The sequence below is a fragment of the Aquarana catesbeiana genome, linkage group LG02 (genome assembly GCF_042186555.1).
Source record: "Aquarana catesbeiana isolate 2022-GZ linkage group LG02, ASM4218655v1, whole genome shotgun sequence".
Classification (NCBI taxonomy): Eukaryota; Metazoa; Chordata; class Amphibia; order Anura; family Ranidae; genus Aquarana; species Aquarana catesbeiana.
The window spans coordinates 323715167-323738295 of record NC_133325.1 but is presented as its reverse complement, the minus strand read 5'-3'; the positions used below and the strand labels follow the sequence as shown (position 1 = coordinate 323738295).

At 40.6% G+C, this 23129-nt stretch overlaps 1 protein-coding gene across 4 annotated transcripts in view; it reads left to right on the top strand.

Annotated features, from left to right (window-relative positions):
* ST6GAL2 (ST6 beta-galactoside alpha-2,6-sialyltransferase 2) overlaps positions 1 to 23129 on the top strand; it is a 249127-nt gene that overhangs the window by 203418 nt on the left and 22580 nt on the right. For all 4 annotated transcript variants that reach the window (XM_073614793.1, XM_073614794.1, XM_073614791.1 and 1 more), the window contains 2 exons: positions 10301 to 10402; positions 11660 to 11834. In XM_073614793.1, the coding sequence (XP_073470894.1) occupies positions 10301 to 10402; positions 11660 to 11834 (277 nt within the window). The remainder of the gene's footprint in view (positions 1 to 10300; positions 10403 to 11659; positions 11835 to 23129) is intronic.

Sequence of the window (23129 nt, the reverse complement as noted above, 5' to 3'; positions counted from 1 at the left end):
CCTTTCCAAATCATGTCCAATCAACTGAATCTACCACAAGTGAACTCCAATCAAGTTATAGAAACATCTCAAGGATGATCAGTGAAAACAGGATGCACCTGAGCTCAATTTTGAGTGTCATGGCAAAGGCTGTGAATACTTATGTACATGTGATTTTTTTCATTTTTTATTTTTATTAAATTTGCAAAGATTTGCAGAAAACAGTTTCATTTCCGGCATGTGCCAGAAATGTAACACTCCCATTGGCTGTGCTTTCAACCAAACTGTCAAACTATCCAATGGCTGGTGTCATAACTGATCACATGTGCAGCATCATAGCAGTTGTAGATTAAACAGAGGCAAAGATGGCAGCTTCCTTGGCTGAATACGATAGGGGGGTTTACTTACACTTTAAGTAAGACATATACATTTATTATTTATAAAGAGCCTTTACTTAGGGTAGAAGCATAGACATCATTAAAAGGTCTCTATAAATCATTTCATTTTGGTGAACAGATTTTAGCACTGGTTATTTTTCATCAATAAACTGCCACAAGATTTTATTGCATTACAGTTTTCTTTTACTTTGCTTAATTAGCATTTCTGGTGCCACTGTGTGCATGGTATTTAAAACTATGATGATTTATAACTGTGATAGGAAGGTTTAAGATTAGAGTTAGGAATAGGTTTGAGTAAGGATCATGTGTAGGGGTCAGTTTAAGGGTCAGAGGTGATATTAAAGTAGTATTAAACCCTCAGCATTGTTTATCTTAACCACTTAAGGACCGCCTAACGCCGATTTACGTCGGCAAGGCGGCACGGGCAGGCAAAATCACGTACATGTACGTGATTTGCCTCTCGCGGGTGGGGGGTCCGATCGGACCCCCCCCCCGGTGCCCGAAGCGGTCCCGTTCTGTTCCCCGGCGATCCGAGATGAGGGGGAGGCCATCCGTTCGTGGCCCCCCCCTCGCGATCGCCGCCGGCCAATGGGAACACTCCTTTGCTGCTGTATGCTAAACAGCAGCAAAGGAAATGATGTCATCTCCCCTCGGCTCGGTAGTTTCCGTTCCAGCGCCGAGGGGAGAAGACATCAATGTGAGTGCACAACACACACACACACAGTAGAACATGCCAGGCATACAAAACACCCCGATCCCCCCCCCCGATCGCCCCCCGATCCCCCCCCAATCACCCCCCCCCTGTCACAAACTGACACCAGCAGGTTTTTTTTTTTTTTTTTTTTTTTTCTGATTACTGCATAGTGTCAGTTTGTGACAGTTACAGTGTTGGGACAGTGAGTATTACCCCCCTTTAGGTCTAGGGTACCCCCCTAACCCCCCCTAATAAAGTTTTAACCCCTTGATCACCCCCTGTCACCAGTGTCGCTAAGTGATCATTTTTCTGATCGCTGTATTAGTGTCGCTGGTGACGCTAGTTAGTGAGGTAAATATTTGGGTTCGCCGTCAGCGTTTTATAGTGACAGGGACCCCCATATACTACCTAATAAATGTTTTAACCCCTTGATTGCCCCCTAGTTAACCCTTTCACCACTGATCACCGTATAACCGTTACGGGTGACGCAGGTTAGTTCGTTTATTTTTTATAGTGTCAGGGCACCCGCCGTTTATTACCTAATAAAGGTTTAGCCCCCTGATCGCCCGGCGGTGATATGTGTCGCCCCAGGCAGCGTCAGATTAGCGCCAGTACCGCTAACACCCACGCACGCAGCATGCGCCTCCCTTAGTGGTATAGTATCTGATCGGATCAATATCTGATCTGATCAGATCTATACTAGCGTCCCCAGCAGTTTAGGGTTCCCAAAAACACAGTGTTAGCGGGATCAGCCCAGATACCCGCTAGCACCTGCGTTTTGCCCCTCCGCCCAGCCCACCCAAGTGCAGTATCGATCGATCACTGTCACTTACAAAACACTAAACGCATAACTGCAGCGTTCGCAGAGTCAGGCCTGATCCCTGCGATCGCTAACAGTTTTTTTGGTAGCATTTTGGTGAACTGGCAAGCAAGCACCAGGCAGCGTCAGGTTAGCGCCAGTACCGCTAACACCCACGCACGCACCGTACACCTCCCTTAGTGGTATAGTATCTGATCGGATCAATATCTGATCCGATCAGATCTATACTAGCGTCCCCAGCAGTTTAGGGTTCCCAAAAACGCAGTGTTAGCGGGATCAGCCCAGATACCTGCTAGCACCTGCGTTGTGCCCCTCCGCCCGGCCCAGCCCACCCAAGTGCAGTATCGATCGATCACTGTCCCTTACAAAACACTAAACGCATAACTGCAGCGTTCGCAGAGTCAGGCCTGATCCCTGCGATCGCTAACAGTTTTTTTGGTAGCATTTTGGTGAACTAGCAAGCACCGGCCCCAGGCAGCGTCAGGTTAGCGCCAGTACCACTAACACCCACGCACGCAGCATACGCCTCCTTTAGTGGTATAGTATCTGAACGGATCAATATCTGATCCGATCAGATCAGATCTATACTAGCGTCCCCAGCAGTTTAGGGTTCCCAAAAACGCAGTGTTAGCGGGATCAACCCAGATACCTGCTAGCACCTGCGTTTTGCCCCTCCGCCCGGCCCAGTCCAGCCCACCCAAGTGCAGTATCGATCGATCACTGTCACTTACAAAACACTAAACGCATAACTGCAGCGTTCGCAGAGTCAGGCCTGATCCCTGCGATCGCTAACAGTTTTTTTGGAAGCTTTTTATTGAACTGGCAAGCACCAGCGGCCTAGTACACCCCGGTCGTAGTCAAACCAGCACTGCAGTAACACTTGGTGACGTGGCGAGTCCCATAAGTGCAGTTCAAGCTGGTGAGGTGACAAGCACAAGTAGTGTCCCGCTGCCACCAAAAAGACAAACACAGGCCCGTCGTGCCCATAGTGCCCTTCCTGCTGCATTCGCCAATCCTAATTGGGAACCCACCACTTCTGCAGCGCCCGTACTTCCCCCATTCACATCCCCCAACGAAATGCAGTCGGCTGCATGAGAGGCATTTTTATGTGCTCCCGAGTACCCCTACCCAACGAACCCCCCCAAAAAGATGTTGTGTCTGCAGCAAACGCGGATATAGGCGTGACACCCGCTATTATTGTCCCTCCTGTCCTGACAATCCTGGTCTTTGCATTGGTGAATGTTTTGAACGCTACCATTCACTAGTTGAGTATTAGCGTAGGGTACAGCATTGCACAGACTAGGCACACTTTCACAGGGTCTCCCAAGATGCCATCGCATTTTGAGAGACCCGAACCTGGAACCGGTTACAGTTATAAAAGTTAGTTACAAAAAAAGTGTAAAAAAAAAAAAATATATATAAAATAAAAAAAAATAGTTGTCGTTTTATTGTTCTCTCTCTCTATTCTCTCTCTCTATTGTTCTGCTCTTTTTTTACTGTATTCTATTCTGCAGTGTTTTATTGTTATTGTTATTGTTATTGTTATTATGTTTTATCATGTTTGTTTTTCAGGTATGTAATTATTTATACTTTATTGTTTACTGTGCTTTATTGTTAACCATTTTTTTGTCTTCAGGTACGCCATTCACAACTTTGAGTGGTTATACCAGAATGATGCCTGCAGGTTTAGGTATCATCTTGGTATCATTCTTTTCAGCCAGCGGTCGGCTTTCATGTAAAAGCAATCCTAGCGGCTAATTAGCCTCTAGACTGCCTTTACAAGCCGTGGGAGGGAATGCCCCCCCCCCCCAACCGTCTTCCGTGTTTTTCTCTGGCTCTCCTGTCTCAACAGGGAACCTGAGAATGCAGCCGGTGATTCAGCCAGCTGACCATAGAGCTGATCAGAGACAAGAGTGGCTCCAAACATCTCTATGGCCTAAGAAACCGGAAGCTACGAGCATTTTATGACTTAGATTTCGCCGGATGTAAATAGCGCCATTGGGAAATTGGGGAAGCATTTTATCACACCGATCTTGGTGTGGTCAGATGCTTTGAGGGCAGAGGAGAGATCTAGGGTCTAATAGACCCCAATTTTTTCAAAAAAGAGTACCTGTCACTACCTATTGCTATCATAGGGGATATTTACATTCCCCGAGATAACAATAAAAATGATTTAAAAAAAAAAAAATGAAAGGAACAGTTTAAAAATAAGATAAAAAAGCAAAAAAATAATAAAGAAAAAAAAAAAAAAAAAAAAAGCACCCCTGTCGCCCCCTGCTCTTGCGCTAAGGCGAACGCAAGCGGCGGTCTGTCGTCAAATGTAAACAGCAATTGCACCATGCATGTGAGGTATCGCCGCGAAGGTCAGATCGAGGGCAGTAATTTTTGCAGTAGACCTCCTCTGTAGATCTAAAGTGGTAACCTGTAAAGGCTTTTAAAGGCTTTTAAAAATGTATTTATTTTGTTGCCACTGCACGTTTGTACGCAATTGTAAAGCATGTCATGTTTGGTATCCATGTACTCGGTCTAAGATCATCTTTTTTATTTCATCAAACATTTGGGCAATATAGTGTGTTTTAGTGCATTAAAATTTAAAAAAGTGTGTTTTTTCCCCAAAAAATGCGTTTGAAAAATCGCTGCGCAAATACTGTGTGAAAAAAAAAAATGAAACACCCACCATTTTAATCTGTAGGGCATTTGCTTTAAAAAAATATATAATGTTTGGGGGTTCAAAGTAATTTTCTTGCAAAAAAAAAAAACTTTTTCATGTAAAAAATAAGTGTCAGAAAGGGCTTTGTCTTCAAGTGGTTAGAAGAGTGGGTGATGTGTGACATAAGCTTCTAAATGTTGTGCATAAAATGCCAGGACAGTTCAAAACCCCCCCAAATGACCCCATTTTGGAAAGTAGACACCCCAAGCTATTTGCTGAGAGGCATGTCGAGTCCATGGAATATTTTATATTGCGACACAAGTTGCGGGAAAGAGACAAATTTTTTTTTTTTTTTTTTTTTTTTGCACAAAGTTGTCACTAAATGATATATTGCTCAAACATGCCATGGGAATATGTGAAATTACACCCCAAAATACATTCTGCTGCTTCTCCTGAGTACGGGGATACCATATGTGTGAGACTTTTTGGGAGCCTAGCCGTGTACGGGACCCCGAAAACCAAGCACCGCCTTCAGGCTTTCTAAGGGGCGTGAATTTTTGATTTCACTCTTCACTGCCTATCACAGTTTCGGAGGCCATGGAATGCCCAGGTGGCACAAAACCCCCCCAAATGACCCCATTTTGGAAAGTAGACACCCCAAGCTATTTGCTGAGAGGTATAGTGAGTATTTTGCAGACCTCACTTTTTGTCACAAAGTTTTGAAATTTGAAAAAAGAAAAAAAAAAAAAGTTTTTTCTTGTCTTTCTTCATTTTCAAAAACAAATGAGAGCTGCAAAATACTCACCATGCCTCTCAGCAAATAGCTTGGGGTGTCTACTTTCCAAAATGGGGTCATTTGGGGGGGTTTTGTGCCACCTGGGCATTCCATGGCCTCCGAAACGGTGTTAGGCAGTGAAGAGTAAAATCAAAAATTCACGCCCTTAAAAACGCTGAAGGCGGTGATTGGTTTTCGGGGCCCCGTACGCGGCTAGGCTCCCAAAAAGTCCCACACATGTGGTATCCCTATACTCAGGAGAAGCAGCTAAATGTATTTTGGGGTGCAATTCCACATAGGCCCATGGCCTGTGTGAGCAATATATCATTTAGTGACAACTTTGTGCAAAAAAAAAAAAAAAAAAAAAAAAAAGTGTCACTTTCCCGCAACTTGTGTCAAAATATAAAATATTCCATGGACTCAATATGCCTCTCAGCAAATAGCTTGGGGTGTCTACTTTTCAAAATGGGGTCATTTGGGGGGGGGTTGTGCCACCTGGGCATTCCATGGCCTCCGAAACTGTGATAGGCAGTGAAGAGTGAAATCAAAAAGTTACACCCTTAGAAATCCTGAAGGCGGTGATTGGTTTTCGGGGTCCCATACGCGGCTAGGCTCCCAAAAAGTCCCACACATGTGGTATCCCCGTACTCAGGAGAAGTAGCTGAATATATTTTGGGGTGCAATTCCACATAGGCCCATGGCCTGTGTGAGCAATATATCATTTAGTGACAACTTTTTGTAAATATTTTTTTTTTTTTTTGTCATTATTCAATCACTTGGGACAAAAAAAATAAATATTCAATGGGTTCAACATGCCTATCAGCAATTTCCTTGGGGTGTCTACTTTCCAAAATGGGGTCATTTGGGGGGGTTTTGTACTGCCCTGCCATTTTAGCACCTCAAGAAATGACATAGGCAGTCATAAACTAAAAGCTGTGTAAATTCCAGAAAATGTACCCTAGTTTGTAGACGCTATAACTTTTGCGCAAACCAATAAATATACGCTTATTGACATTTTTTTTACCAAAGACATGTGGCCGAATACATTTTGGCCTAAATGTATGACTAAAATTGAGTTTATTGGATTTTTTTTATAACAAAAAGTAGAAAATATCATTTTTTTTCAAAATTTTCGGTCTTTTTCCGTTTATAGCGCAAAAAATAAAAACTGCAGAAGTGATCAAATACCATCAAAAGAAAGCTCTATTTGTGGGAAGAAAAGGACGCAAATTTCGTTTGGGTACAGCATTGCATAACCGCGCAATTAGCAGTTAAAGCGACGCAGTGCCAAATTGGAAAAAGACCTCTGGTCCTTAGGCAGCATAATGGTCCGGGGCTCAAGTGGTTAACACAATGAGCACTTAAAAAAAAAAAATCCCCAGTAAATTATTATTTTTAAATTCTTACCTCAACACTTGCAGTTTATAAGTGCTGCTGGCTCTTGCTCTCTCAGTGCTGCTTGCCTGAACTTCTTGTCTTCACAGGAAAGAATTAACCGTGGGCAGTACAGTCTCCACTCTGTTAGCTTAAAAAGGGAGGAGGAGGAGGAAGAGGGAAGTGCCTTGCCATCATGCTAAAGGACTGTGTGTTTCTATTGATGCACAGAGTATAGGAAGGAACAACTCTAGTCCCTGCATGCAAGGCTGACTCTAGATCCACCATTTGAAATAATAAGGCCCTGTACAGTCTTCTCAAGGGGCCCCATGCACCACCCACTACTGTGCACCCTTTGCATTCCCCTTTACACCTCACGCTGCACTCCCTGCATCCCCCATTACTCCAACACTCTGCATCCCATACCCCATTACACAACATTCTGCATACCCCACTACTCTCTCTATACCCCCATTACACCTCACTTTGACATACTCTGCATTCCCAATTACTCTTTCTGTACCCCTATTACACCTCACTCTGCAGCCCCCTAGTACCACACATTCTGCACCCCTGCATCTCCCACTACCCCACAATCTGCGCTCCCTGCATCCCCCATTACACCTCACTCTGCACCCTTGGCATCCCCTGATACCTGTCAGAAACCATGAAATCATGCCGAGACAGAAGTACATTTAAATCACACTTGTTTAACAATACAAGTAAAAAAAACAAACGTAGTCAAAACATATAAAAATATATAAATCTTGCAAGCTACTCTAGAGCAACCTGAGACTGCAATCAGCATCAGGTACAAAGTAACCTGAGGTTACAACCTACAACCAACAAAATTAAGTGTGCGGTCACACTGTTGGAGGTGAGCGCATTCACACAGGGGGGGAGGGGGAGGGGAGGGGCACGTGTGTGAAGTCACCCTCTTTTGATCAGGATTATCATCACTAGAGTCACCTTTTGGACATTAATCCATATAATACCCCAATTTGCACTTTTGTCTCTGTGGATTGATGTCAATTAGAAGAAAAAATCTCTTTTTTTTTTTTTGGACACTTGATATTAAGGAACAATACTACATTTTTTTCACTGTGAGCTTGCTTGTTACACAAAAAAAAATATTTTTATTCATAGTTACATTTTTTAGCAATATTGATTTTCATGGTTTATGGCACTATTTATGCATTTGTAAGGTTCAGTATCACACAGCGCTGCATTTTTTTGTTTTTTGAAGTCAAAACATAGCCAAAGTTCAATAACCGGAACAGATAGTCAGCCAAGCCAGAAGTCAGGGATCAATGTAGTGGAATAGCAAGCCGGATCTAGAGCCAGAAGGGATGTCAGCAAAGCAAGTCTTGAACAGGATTGCAGGAGATAGTTTCTGTAATGTTGACCAAGGCGAAGGCAGAGATCCTCTGGACTGGACAGCTTAAGTAGGCAGGACTGACGAGCAGGATATCATCAACAGCTGAGTAACAGTGGAGAGAGATGGGAGCTGGCAATTAGCCAACAGCTGAGCGGCCAGCTCAGAGAAGGAAGGGCTGAGCCCAGCCCTGACAGTAGTCTACATTCATGAACCCCTGCATTTCTCACCACCTCACATTCTACACCCCCCCCCCCTTACACTTCACTCTGCACCCCACAGTTGCCATTACCCTGCAACCTGCACCCCCTGCATTCTCATTACACCCAATTGTGCATGAGGAACCTTTATTCACCACATCCAGAAGTAGATACTTGCAGCAGCCTGGGATTAGCTACAGAGAAGAAACTCAAAACACAGACAGCTAGAGAGGTAAGTATAAAGCATCTTCTTTTGACCCTTTAGTGGCAGGGTCACTTTACCCTTCTCTCTCTCTATTCCTATCAGTGATGCGTGTTTAAATTAAACCCTCCTACAGCCAAGGAAGCTACTATCTTAGCCTCGTTTTGACCCACAGTTGCCATGGTGTAGCACATTTGATCAGTTATGATACCAGCCATTTAAAGGCTTGACATTTCAGTTGAGAGCTTACATAAGTATACAAGTAAATGTAACAGATATCATTTAAGACATGCCGTTAAATTAATGGATTTAGGTCCACTTTAAATATATGAAGAATCTGTTCAAAGTTTTATAACAACATTGTTCAGCATAAATATATACAGTATGTTAATCTAAAAGGAGTGGTGCCTTTAGAAAACTAACCAGAAACTGAACCCTATATGACTTATCTTTTTTGGGTGGTGTTATCCTTTGTATGCTATGTTCCACACTTGTACTACTATCATGATGTCAGCTTATTTCTTATTGTCTCCTCTACAAAGATAAATTTTTATGTGCTGCACAGTGAGTGGGAATGTGTGACATAGAGAGATGTTACCTAAGCCCCTTAACATAAATTTGAATTCATTATTAACAGCGAGTAAGGATAATCTCAAATATAAAGAAAATTTCAATTATATTAAACTCTATTTAACATAATAAATATATTTTGCATGAAAAGACTGCTTCTAGGCCAAATTCTAAAATAGCTTGTTTCATGTACTGTGGCTTCAAACACAATAAACATTATTAGAATGAAGGTACCAATAGATATGTGATAATTGGATAGATTTGGACAATGATGTTCATGTCTGTTGGTGCTAACAGATTATTGAGCATACCCCAGCTGATGGATCTATGGGTATATATAATAACTGGCCATGTTGGATATGTTTTGCTGATTTTTGTTAACGTCACCCAAATAAACTGGTGTTTATGAAGCCTGGCCATGCATCCCTTTGCCCTGTCATAAGGCCTCGAAAATCTGGATTTACAGCTACAACTTCATCTCTTCTTTATCTTTGTTTTAGCAAATCCCCCAACATGGGCCTTAATTGGCCCTAAGAATGCAAGTCTCCCTAAACGCAAAAGGCAACTTTATTGCACTGTCCCCTTTAATCAATTTTGTACATATCAAATTAAAATTGACATCAATAATGACTAAAGAGAAGCTCAACTCTTTACTTAATGATATAACTAAAATATATGGTTCCCCATGAATTAAATACCTCTCACTATATGCGTACAAGGCTCTCTCATGCCCCCCATTTACCCAAACATTCTTCTGTCTGTTTCTGCCCTTCTTTTCTCCCATTCACCAATCTCCTGATGGCCTATATTTTACTCTGGAAACATTTTTAAGGTGTACTCCAGGTATATATATTTCATTTAACCACACACCCACTCACACAACACTATTAGCTTTACCATGTTTGGATGTAACTATTTTATACTTCCCTAAAAAAATACAAACCTTTTAAGCCTTTCCAACACCTTACGACAACTATAGTCCCTGTATTTAAAAAAAATGAATATTTGAAATTTGCGGTGTTACCTTCATGGGGACATAGTTTACATTGCCGTAACTCTCATAAGGAATATACAATAGACATAACCAGTGCTTCAGATTTTGTACTCACTGTATATTATTATGTTTTGAAATAATAAAAATTATTGAAAAGAAACAATGGATCTTCTGGTGGTGAAACTACCCTATAAGAGCTTATGCTCTTTAATGTTTACTCTCTATTTAACACAACAAATGATTTAAGTGTGCTTCTATTTTATTTGCAGATCCTTACCAACCCAAATCATCATTTTACAGACAGCTCGTTATATAAAGAGGTTACCTTAGTTGCATGGGATCCTTCTCCATATTATGCTGATCTTCATATGGTATGATTCATTTTTTAGCAATAACTTTCTAATATAGGTATCTTTGTAATATTTTTTAGCAGTGTATTAAATTATATTTATAGGCTTGAGATGCCAACGCCATATTAAAGCAGTATAAAACCCAAAAGCAAATACTTATTATATTGCAGCTTACCAATTCTTAGATGTGGTGGCTGCATTAGTTTCCTTTTTTTAGGCTTTCCTTCTTCTATTTTCATCTGATAATCCAGCCAGCATGTCTGTTGTTTTTCACAGCACAAACTGTCCAGCAGAATGTAGCAGTTTACATGGATGAGACAAACCACTTAACACTGGCAGGGGTGATTAAATGATCAACTTTTATTTATTCATGCAAAACCTTTATCCCAAAAGCAAAACAACTATTCGATGTAACTGCTTATAAAAGTGTTAGCTGGAGTTTGACTTCAAATTGTTAGTATATCGAAATTTGATAATACATTTAACACTACCCTCCCCCCCCAGACTTACAATGCTGCTTTCTGCTGTGCCTCCAGTTCTCATTCATCCAGAGTGGTGTCTCACTAATACAGGAGGTGTGTTACTGACCAGATCACCAGGAGAAAACAGAGGGAAAAAAGACAAAGAAAAGAAAACTAATGCAGCAACCACATCTAATGATTGGTAAGCTGCCATATATTAAATGTTTGGTTTTGGGTTTATTAGTGCTTTACTTCTCCACTGAAAGACAACCACCAGGAGTAATGGTAGCAGCCTGTGTGTAAAATTATACTTGGGATTTTAGACTTGCTGTGGAATTGCAGTGCTGTTAAAGATGTACTACGGCCTGGATAACAATCATCACTAAACTTACATAGTGCCAGACTTTGTACTTGTAGATTTCCTATTATGAGCTCTGGCAATACCAGTACTGAAGGTTACAAATCCTGTGTCCAGCGATAGGGGCAGGTTTGGTGGTGAGGTTCTGATTGGATTGCATTGTGCGAATAACTAATTGGTGTCCAGGACCTACAGAAGTAGCACATTGTCAGAGAAAATCTTTATTTTCTCACTGCAGGTTTATGGGCATTATAATTTTGTTCCCAACAGTGCAAAAAATAGAATTTATCTAGGCTGTGACTCACTTTACTATGTAATGTGGTGTTTTCTGACATTCTTCTGCAATCTCACCCCACTACTATCATTGCTGCCACCTTTATGCACTAGAGATGTTAAGGGGCCTTTGACCAGCATCTAAGTTTTCAGCAGCTTAGATATTTCTCTGCCTTTCTTTCGTAGTGGTACCACAAACCAGACTACAATCTTTTCCCACCTTATGAGCAACATCGGAAAAAAAATCCTGACCAGCCATTTTATATTCTTCACCCAAAGTACACATGGGAACTGTGGAAAATCATTCAAGAGAACAGTGAAGAGAAGATACAACCGAACCCTCCATCATCTGGTTTCATTGGTAGGTGTGTTTGGCATACTAATTAGGTACAGCATGTACTTCAGTGACGACACAATGCAGCCTTTAGCTTTATATCTTCTAGTAGAATGCTTAATGGGCACTATTGATCGGAAAATAATTATCCCACACAAAATTAAAGCTTGCTACCGCAAGTGAGTGGTGGAATATTTTGTTAATGGGACAAGTCGCATAAGTGTTGGTATCAATTAACATTCCACAAGGTTACAGTGCCCTAAGGTGTATTTGGAATGCAGTGAGTTGAACAGGACAAAGGAATATAGATTAGTGTTTACACATTATCCTAATTAGTCATGAATCATAATTACGCTAGTAAAGCAGAGAACAAATGGAAAGATTCTCTATACTTTATTTTACAATTTCTAATTCAATGAAATATACACACCATTGTTTGCTTTTTAAAGATGTTATAAAAATACAATATGATTATAATACATTCTGTTCAGTTCCACATTTGTTGCTAGTCAGTAAATTTTACTAGGATAAATTCAAGAAATGTATTTATTTGCTTAAAGAGTAACTCCACTTTGGTGAGAAAAAAATAATCCCCCCCCCCCCCCCAGATGATCAGTGTATATTGCTGCAGATTTCTAAGTGTTTCTGCTCTGAAGAAATAGCTGTTTGTTTTACCATGTCCTTTGCAGACTGTTGCAAACTGATTCTGAATAGGAGGGTCTGGTTCATTATAGCTCACTCAGTTGGTGCACTCTCAGTATTCTAATGAGAAAAGCTGCAGGGTCTGCATCCCTTTAGAAGTATTTACCCCCCACCCCCAAAAACTGAAAGTTAGGCAGGGGGTGCCTAAAATCAGACTTGTATCCTGGTGCAGACTTCAGTAAAATCAGTGAGCCAATCGCGTAAGCTGGAAATTACATTTCTGGGGGCATTTTGCCACCAACAGTGTACCAAATGCCTTCAGGTTGCAATATTGCATTAGTTGTTGCAGAAAGTAACAGCAGCTTCAGACTGAAAAAAATATATAATTTGTGATACCATTAAATTACAACATGGCTTGTGTAGCAATTGTATAAGCTATATTCTTTTTTTATTTTTTATTTATTTCACAAAAGTGGATTTACTTTTAACTCTTGCAGAAAACCTTATATTTCTATAGAGTATTTTGAATTCTTAATTATGTCCTATTTCAAACATTCTGCAGCCTTGTTCTGTTGTAAACTATATAATTTACATAAAGGAACTTCATTTTACGTGAAAAGGGTCCCAGACTTCTAGCTAGGAATGAGCAACCGATTTTGCCAAACTTATGAAATGACAGATTTTCTCATAATGCGGCATCTCTAGTTTTTCCATGTGACACTGCTAGATGGAATTAGCTAAACAAAAAGTTCCTCTTTAAAGCTAGGCGCGTCCAGTGCTCCTAGTTGTTACACCCAGTCTCTTTGTGATATGGCTTTATTGACTAGCACTGGTGATGAATGGATGATGGCAGGGCTTTGTTGAGAAACTAACTTGTTCATCACCAGCTATGCTGACATAGTGATCATAAGGCTTTTTTGATAAACCAAGCCATGTATATCCAATGACAGTGCTAACAGTATATCTGTAGTGTTTACCTAACTCTGTCCAAAGTGTAGTTTCTCTCTGGTGTTTTGTTCCTCTGTTATCAGCATGAGTCACTTCTGAGAAGTCTTCCCAACACATGAGATGGGGGGGGGGGAGCTCAGTAGACAGCTTGTCTGTTCAGAACACAGTTCTTCTGCTGTGTGGAGGGGGGTGTGAGCCTTTCCTCCATCAGCTCTCACAAACTGTTACTGAAGCCTCTCTGCTCCCCTCCTCTGTGCTCCTGACAGATGAAGAAAAAATGTAACACTATTCTGCCCTTTTGAAGGGGTTTAGAGATGAGAGGACTGCAGTTAACCAAGTAAAACTTGGGAATTCTTCAAAAAGGCTGTATGCAAACTCACTGCAAAGTATATTCCCATGGGCAATTAGGTTAAAAGGCTAAAAATAAAACCTATGAGGCTCACAGCCAAAGTTAAAATGGCTATAAATAATAAGAAAATAACTTTTAAAAAATGAAAAATGAAGGAACACTATCATCGTTTACATTTTTCCTAAGAATATAACTGAATATGAAATCAAGGATGCAAAAATTCAAAACGAGTGGCAGATTGCAAAAGTTAGTAGGACAAACCCCCAAAAAATCTTAAAATATATTAACAGTAAAAAGGTCATCTCTGAGCATGTAGGCCCTTTACAAAATAATCTAGAGTGGGTGACCGGAGACAAAGAGAAGGCAAATTTATTAAATACTTTCTTCAGCTCTGTGTATACAAAGGAGCATGGGGGAGCTTATGTCTATAATGGGGATGGTATTGACACAATGGCTCAAAAGTGATAGGGTCCAGAAATATTTAGACAGAATAAAGGTGGATAAAGCACCTGGACCAGATGGCATCCACCCATGGATCCTAAAAGAATTGAGCTCTATCATTGCAAAGCCATTGTTTCAAATTTTTAGGGACTTGTTAATGGCTGGAATAGTACCACTGGATTGGCGTAGGGCCAATGTGGTGCCCATAGTTAAAAAGAGATCAAAGTCTTTACCAAGTAACTATAGACCTGTTAGTTTAACTTCTATAGTCGGGAAGATACTGGAGAGTTTAATAAAAGACCACATAGATGAGTTCTTGCTGGTAAAAAATATTTTAAGCAACAGACAGCATGGATTCATGAAAGACAGAAGTTGTCAAACAAGCCTGATTTCTTTTTATGAGGCGGTAAGTAAAACCTTGGACAGAGGGGTGGCTGTGGACAGGATATACTTGGATTTTGCAAAAGCGTTTTACACAGTTCCCCACACACGACTAATATGTAAGGTCTACAGGCTTGGAAAGATCAATTTGTAAATGGATAGAAAACTGCCTAAAAAAACAAATTCAGAGTAATTACATAGTTACATAGTAGGTGAGGTTGAAAAAAGACACAAGTCCATCAATTCCTACATAGTAGGTGAGGTTGAAAAAAGACACAAGTCCATCAAGTCCAACCTATGTGTGTGATTATATGTCAGTATTAGTAGTTGTTAATGATTCTTACTCTGAATGGTCTAAGGTTATCATTGGTGTACCCCAAGGTTCAATGTTGGGACCCTTACTTTTTAACCACTTCAGCACCAGAAGGATTTACCCACTTCCTGACCAGAGCATTTTTTGAGCGGCACTGTATCGCTTTAGATGACAATTGCGCAGTTGTGCAACGTTGTACCAAAACTAAATTTACATCCTTTTTTCCCCACAAATAGAGTTTTCTTTGGTGGTATTTGATCACCTTTGATAGATTTATGGCATTTTTATTATTTATTTATTTTTTTTACTAGTAATGGTGGCAATCTGCGATTTTTATCATGACTGCAACATTGCGGCAGACAGATCAGACACTTTTGGCGCTATTTTGGGACCATTTATACAGCGATCAGTGCGATTAAAAATGTATTAATTACTGTGTAAATGTGACTGGCAGTGAGGGGGTTAACCAGAAGGGGGCGCTGCAGGGGTTAAGTGTGTCCTAGGGAGTGATTCTAACTGGGGGGGGATGGGCTACGTGTGACACGACACTGATCACCGCTCCCAATTACAGTGTCAGTGTCACTAGGGAACGGGGAAATGCTAGAGCTTTCTTTGGTGGTATTTGATCACCTCTGATAGATTTATGGCATTTTTATTATTTTTTATTTTTTTTATTAGTAATGGCAGCGATCTGCGATTTTTATCGTGACTGCGAAATTGCGACAGATCAGGCACTTTTGACACTATTTTGGGACCGTTGACATTTATACAGCGATCCGAGCTAAAAATAGCCACTGATTACTGTATAATTGTAAACACTAGGGGGGTGATCAAGGGGTTAAGTGTGTTCCCTCAGTGTGTTATAACTGTGGGGGGGATGGGCTCACTACAACATGACAGAGATCACTGCTCCCGATGACAAGGAGCAGTAGATCCCTATCATGTTGCTAGGCAGAACATGGAAATGGCTTGTTTACATAGGCATCTTCCCATTCTGCCTCTGCTCACTGTAATCACAGGCCGCCGGCGAACATAGAGTTTGCGGGACGTGCGGGCGCACTCCGGCAGCACACGACAGGTGCGCGGAATGCCCGCTAGGCAGAAATTTCAAAGGGACGTACGGGTACATCCTTTTGCCTGCCCGTGCCATTCTGTCAGCGTAAATCGGTGTGCGGCGGTCCGCATGTGGTTACTATCTTTATAAATGATATAGGGTATGGGATTAAAAGTACCAATTCTGTCTTTGCAGATGACACCAAGCTATGGAAAAACATCCTTACTTAATGTCTCCAATTTGCAAGCTGACCTCAATGCACTGTCTAATTGGGCAACTAAGTGGCAAATGATAAATGAAAAGTTATGCACTTGAGGGTTAAGAATATGCATGCATCATACATACTAAGGGGAATACAACTGGGGGAATCCATAGTGGAGAAGGATCTGGGGGTTTTGGTAGATCATAAGCTCAATAATAGCATGCAATGCCAAGCTGCGGTTTCCAAAGCCAGCAAAGTAAGTATTAAGAGAGGTATGGACTCCAGAGAGCAAGATATAATTTTGCTCCTGTTCAAATCATTAGTTAAACCTCATCTTGAATATTGTTTCAAGATGAGGCACCAGTTCTCAAAAGGGATATCGGGGAACTGGAGAAAGTGCAGAGAAGGGCAACCAAACTGATAAGAGGCATGGAGGAGTTCAGCTATGAGGAAAGATTAGAGGAACTGAATTTAGAAGAGGAGATTAAGGGGGGATATGATCAACATGTACAAATACATAACTGGTCCATATAGTGAACTTGGTGTTGAGTTATTCACTTTAAGGTCATCACCAAGGACAAGGGGGCATGCTTTACATTTAGAGGAAAAAAGATTTAATTTCCAAATACGGAAAGGTTTCTTTACAGTAAGAGCTGTGAAAATGTGGAATAGACTCCCTCCAGAGGTGGTTCTGGCCAGCTCAGTAGATTGCTTAAAAAAAAGGCCTGGATTCTTTCCTAAATGTACATAATATAATATAACTGGGTACTAACATTTATAGGTAAAGTTGATCCAGGGAAAATCTGATTTCTTCTCGGGGATCAGGAAGGAATTTTTTCCCCTGCTGTAGCAAATTGGATAATGCTTTGCTGGGGTTTGTCGCCTTCCTCTGGATCGACTGTGGGTATGGAATTGTGCATATGGGATTGTATTTTTTGGTTGAACTGGATGGACTTTTTTCAACCTGACTAACTATGTAACTATATGTAAAACCTATGTAGGAGGATTTGTTCCATCCCTGTGTATCATCTGAGGCTGTTCACTTCACTGGGCATATGTAAGAGTTTACAATCACTTTAAAGTTGTTGTAAACCTCAAATATGAAATATGAAAAATGCTCATCCTTCTATACTGTGTACTTGTCTCTCCCCAAAATTCTGAGTGCCATTTCTCCCTTCTGCCTGGTTCCTCTGATATCAGCCGGAGTCACTTCTGGCAGCTTTTCCCGACACCAAGAGTTAAAATGGCAATGAGGGAGGGAACTGCAGCACTCAGTCTGTGACTGTTATCCACAGCTGTAGTTGTTCTCCTTCTGTGTGAAGGGGGTGTCCCTTCCCTCCAATCAGGCTCAGAGCTGTCCCCTGTGTCAAGACTTAAGATCCCCGCCCCCTGCTCCTAGAACTAAAGGGAACTCCTTTGTGTGTGTGTGTTTTCAGAACACTCTACAGAAGAAATGGCTGCAGATACACAGCTATAACTTATATAGGAGGATTTGTTTCATCTTTCTGTTTTGCCTAATGCTAGTCATGTCACTGAGTACATGTGAGGGTTTGCAACCATTTTACCTTAGCCTATCCCATTTGCTTTTTTTTTAATCATTATTATTATCTTTATTGTTTTTCTCCGTATACAAAACACATTACATTGGACGAGGTACTCCTCTCATCTCAACATCACATAGAAGAAACAATACATAATACATTCCTAAATCCCCGCCCCCCCGACCAACCCCTCCACCTTCCCTCTCATCCCTAAAACCTCCCCGTCTTCCTTTCTCGCACCAAATCTGTCCTAAGCTTTTCTTTCTTCTCCCTCCATAGATCTGGTTTATTATTTCCTGTTCTAATTTTAGAGTTATGCTCCCATCACTTCTGCAAACCTTATTGAATGCTTATGTTCTTCAGTGTGGGCCTTTCCGGTTCTTGCCAGTGTCTAGGTATTAGGCTTTTGGTGGCGTTTAAAAGCTGTGGGGGCAAAGTTCTCATGTATTGCTTGGTTGGCATTCTAATCCCATGGAATAGACACCCCCACGGGTCGTCTGGGACATCTATATTTGTTATCTCTCTAATTATTTGCCTGATCTCCCTCCAGTATTTTTTAATTTTGGGGCATGTCCGCCATATGTGGGCCATAATCCCAATTTCTTTGCACCCCCGCCAGCATAGCTGATGTTTCCCTTTGACATTTGTGTGCCGGGGGTTATGTACCATCGGGCCAGACACTTATAGTTCAACTCTATCATATTGCTATTTACCGACGTGGAGTGTACCCTCCTCAGTAATTGCCTAATCTCCAAGTCATTCTCCTATGTTCACCAATTCCTTTTCCCATTTCCTGATGTATGGTGGTATCTTCAGCCCTTTCATGTCAATCAGTATTTTGTAGATCCTGGGGATCACCCTCTTCCTTCCTTTATCTGCACATAATTTCTCCAGGGGAAGTAGGTTCTCTGCCGATTTAATAGGCCGGGGCAGCGCCTCAATAAAATGTTTTAGTTGGGTATTCTGCCACCCATCGATCACCATCAATTCACTTTTGTTTTTTAATTCCTGATACGTGCACATTTTATCTTGCACCATTACATCTTTCAATTGTGCGTTCTCTTGTGTGATCCAGTTTCCGAACATTTCCTCTATCCCCAGTGTGAAGTATTTTGTATCTTTTAGTGGTGTCAAAGGTGAGTTGTATCCCCATTTTTCCCTTTTGTGTAACTTATCCTATATTTTTAGTGCATTACAGGTGATACCGTGCATGTCTTTACTACGTTCTCTATATTGTGCAGGAATCCATATTATCTTTCCCATTGTGGCTTTAATAACTGTGCTTTCCATTTTTACCCATCTCTTTTTCTTGTTATTTTTTGCCCATTCTATTATTCATGAAAGGATTATTGCGTTATAATAATTTCTAAGGTCCAGTGCCCCTAGTCCCCCTTGCGCCCTTTCCCTTGTCAACAGTGCCATACTGATACATGTTTTTTTCCCTCGCCAAATAAATCTTAGAAACATTGTTTGTAATGTTTTACAATATGCCTGTGGGAGTGAGATTGGGAGCATTTGCATCTTGTACATAATTTTAGGTAGAATTACCATTTTGAAAATATTAATCCCCCCCCTCCCCCCAAGATAGCTGTCCTGTTGCTATTCTGTTGAGTTCTGCTTTAATATCATTCAATAATGGAAGGAAATTTACTTGATATAGTGTCTCAGTGGTTGTTGTTATCTTGACTCCTAAGTACTTCAATTCTTTTTTCCCCCCAAACAAATAGGAAGTCCTTTTGATAAGTGTGCCCGTCTGTTTTTAGTGCATTAATGTTTAAGGTTTCTTACTTGGCCGGATTAATTTTGAAGTTAGATATCTCTCCATACTCTTTTAGGGATTCCATTAAGTTTGGGAGGGTTATCCTGGGGCTAGTTATAAAAAATAGGATATCGTCCGCATAGGCCGGTAGTTTGTGGTCCTCCTCCCCTACTTGAATCCCTACTTTGTCCGGTTTCCACCTTATCCCCGTCAAGAGGGGTTCCAGCACCAGCACAAACAGTAGGGGGGACAGAGGACACCCCTGTCTAGTGCCATTATACATATCAAATGGTCCCAAATCGGCCCCATGTACCTTCACACTCGCTGTAGGCCGATTGTACAATGCTTTGATCCAGTTAATCATTTTCGGTCCTAATACTATTGCCTCCAATGTGCTCTGCATAAATCCCCAGTCTACCCTATCAAATGCTTTTTCAGCGTCGATTGACAGGAGTAGTCCTGGGGCCCTACTTTCTTTGATTTTCTGTACCGCCTTTCCCATTTGCTTTGAAAACTTTTTGCTGACATGTCCCAGTTCTAGTCCAAATTTCAGCAAAGTGAAAACTCAAGAATTTACTCATCTCGGTTTCTAGCACTCTGGTTAATGACAGTGTAGTTGATAACATCCCACTTGCTGAGCTACTGTATGTAGATGAAAACTCTCAGCTAATGTATGACAGCACTCATTGTACCATTTTATACTGTATATAGATATTGCATATGAATTTGCATCTTGGTCATGTAGTATTTCAACAGAACAGTCTCCAGGCAATGTCACTATTTAATCAAAGTGTAAAAGCCTTTTTATTGCCATTTTCAAGTTTGTTAATGTCAACATGACAGCATGTTGAGAGGTCTATTAGACAAAACTTGAGCTCTGCTCTCAGGCTGATTGCATGTGCTTGTAACTGGACCAATCACAGGTGCCCAAGGCCCAGCAGTACATCTCACTCCCGAACTGCATTCACAAAGTAAAGAAATGGGTCTTACTACTGCTACCATGCAGCAGACACATGCCTTGATGCAGGGCTTCATTGTAAAGGGCCGATTAGTAATTCTATTGTCACTAAATACACTTCATCTAACACTCACATGAGACCTGTGGAATAAAATGTAAAACGTGTCAATGTACAATTAAAAAAGTAGTGCTAAAACACTTGTCTGAAACCATGTTTATGGTATATTGTTAATTTCAATGGTTAAATTGTTGTATAGTCTATTGAATATCTAGTGAGGTTGTATTCAGCTATTTTCCATTATACTGTGCTTAGGTTTAGGGTACTGTTTAGTACCATATGTGCTACAGTGAGATTTTTGAAGAATTTACAGACACTTCAGATGCTTCAGGTTTTTGTAAAATTTTATTTTGACAAGGAAAAGCTACATTATACAATTTTGTGACACATTTTGGTAAACATGGGGAGTCATGTAAATAGTCTTAAACTAGTGTGTTAATGTTTGATTTTTAAAACAGGATGTGGCTACAACCAATACAGACTGCTCTTTTTGAGAGTTGCATAGCATTAGACTGATGCAGCTTGGATTTATTCTGATTAGAAATTTTTTTAAAGGAATCTGTCAGGATAGAAATATGCAAACTTCGGGTGGTTGTCATCTTCATTAAAAAAAAAAAAAAAAAAAAAGCTGCTTTTACAAGAGTTTTGAGTTTTGCCCATAGAAGTAGCTCAGTGTTATCCTATGTGTCCATGCACATTAATGGGATTACAGGCATAATTTAGGCTCAGCATTTAGAGGCAGGAAAAACCCTTCTGGTTTGTGTTTTTGAGAGGAATTTTGTGGCAGAAAAAATGCTGAATGCTCCTAAACTCTCTTAAAAGCTTCTAAGCTCTCCTAAACTCCTGTACAAGAATGCTCTATATGAGCGATTTTTTTCTGCCAAGGGAAATGGTGTTTTTTTTTCTAAGCCCAGTGTGCATGGACCCTTAAAAACAAGTTAAACCAAATGGCTGCTCTCATATTTCTGTCATGACGGGTTCCCTTTTAAGCATGCAGTATATGTGTACATATTTTGTTAAGGTCAGCACAGAATGCACTTTACATCAGGAACATATTAGATTAATTCAGAGAAATTCAACTAATATTTTTTTCCCGGTACTGCTCACTTCAAGATAATGTAGGGAAGGGTTAGACCCTCTGTCACTTTTATATTGCTAGCTTTGTCCTCACTTGGGAGATTCACCACTGTATTTGTAGTGGCAGTTACTGTTGCCTAGACAGAAAGTGAGGATACATCCTAAATGCTTTGCGCTGTTATGAGTACATAAGGTCTGGGAAATTCTCCAATAGGCACACTTGTTCCTTTGACAGTTCTCTAAGCTGAGAATTCCATTCACTTGAGAGAGATTTCCTCTGATTTCCTATTATGCCTTCATCATAGGAAATTAAGGTAAATCTCCCCAAAGTTACATAGGCAAAAAATAAACTGACAGAGATTTGAAAATTACCCCAAACTATCCACATCTAAAAAAAAAAAAAAGTTTTATTTGGCTATACATATATTTTGAAGTTTTTAAGTCAAATCTGCATCTTTACCTTGGTATGTTAGTAGACACTTGGTTTACAGAAATATGATCTTTATTAACTAGACTAAAAGTAATTCTGTGCAATAACCTAAACAAATGTTTCCCAATTCTGCAAGTCCCACCAACAGTTCATGTGGATATCCACACAGGTACAGTAGGTAAATCGCATTGTTAAGGCCCTGAGTACTTCACCTGTATATATGAAATGACCTGCAAAACATGCACTGTATGCCATGAGTTCTGATTTCTTGATAGATCACAAGGCTGTCTTAAAAGATGGTTGACTCTTCCTGAGTGCCAGTACTCCTAGCTACAGGCAGTTTGCTGTGATACTTGCACCCATTGTCAGCAGGTTTCACTTTGCTGTAGTGGGACCCATGAGCCTTAAATGAAACCTGCAGTCAGGCTATGGACATTGAAGTATTTACATATTCTTATCAAGCAGTAAATGAGCTTTAAAACACACACTGCATTATTTCACATACTACTTTCAGCAGCTTCTTTACCCCTTCTTCAGCAGATTTTGAGCCTTCCAATATATAATGTAAACACAGAGAAGGAGCTCTGAAAGGGTAGAGCTGAGCTGCTGACTAGCTTGGGTAACTTCAGTGCTTACTCCATAGTGCCTGCAGCTACACTGGTTAGTGAGTGCTTGTTTTAAACCCATTTACTGCTTGTTATGCCCATGTAAATATTTGTGTCCATAGCTTGGTCACAACTGAATTATAGCATTGTATTTTAAAACAATAAGTGCGTTAGCCCTTACAAAAATTACCATTGTAGTTATTTTGGTTTTAAGTAATGCCTGTCAATGTCCTCAACAAACTCCATCACTTAACTTTTCTGTTCCAAGTTTAAATGTTTTTATTAAATCTTTAAGCAAGCATATTCCACATTGTCTTTGTGTCTTTCGCGTTTGTTGTTGGGTTAGCTTAAGGTTTAAGTTTAAGTGTTAGGGGTGGTTTGAGTGGGAAATGGGAAAGTTTACTTAAAGAGTTCAAGTTAGAGGAAAGGATAGTTTTAGGGTAAGAGTTACAGTTAGCAATAGATGACACCTGAGGATCATGTGTGTTTATTCTTAAATACACATATTCATAAGCAACGATAGCCCCAGCCAAAATGTCCAGCTCTGGTTTGCCCAAGCAAGGG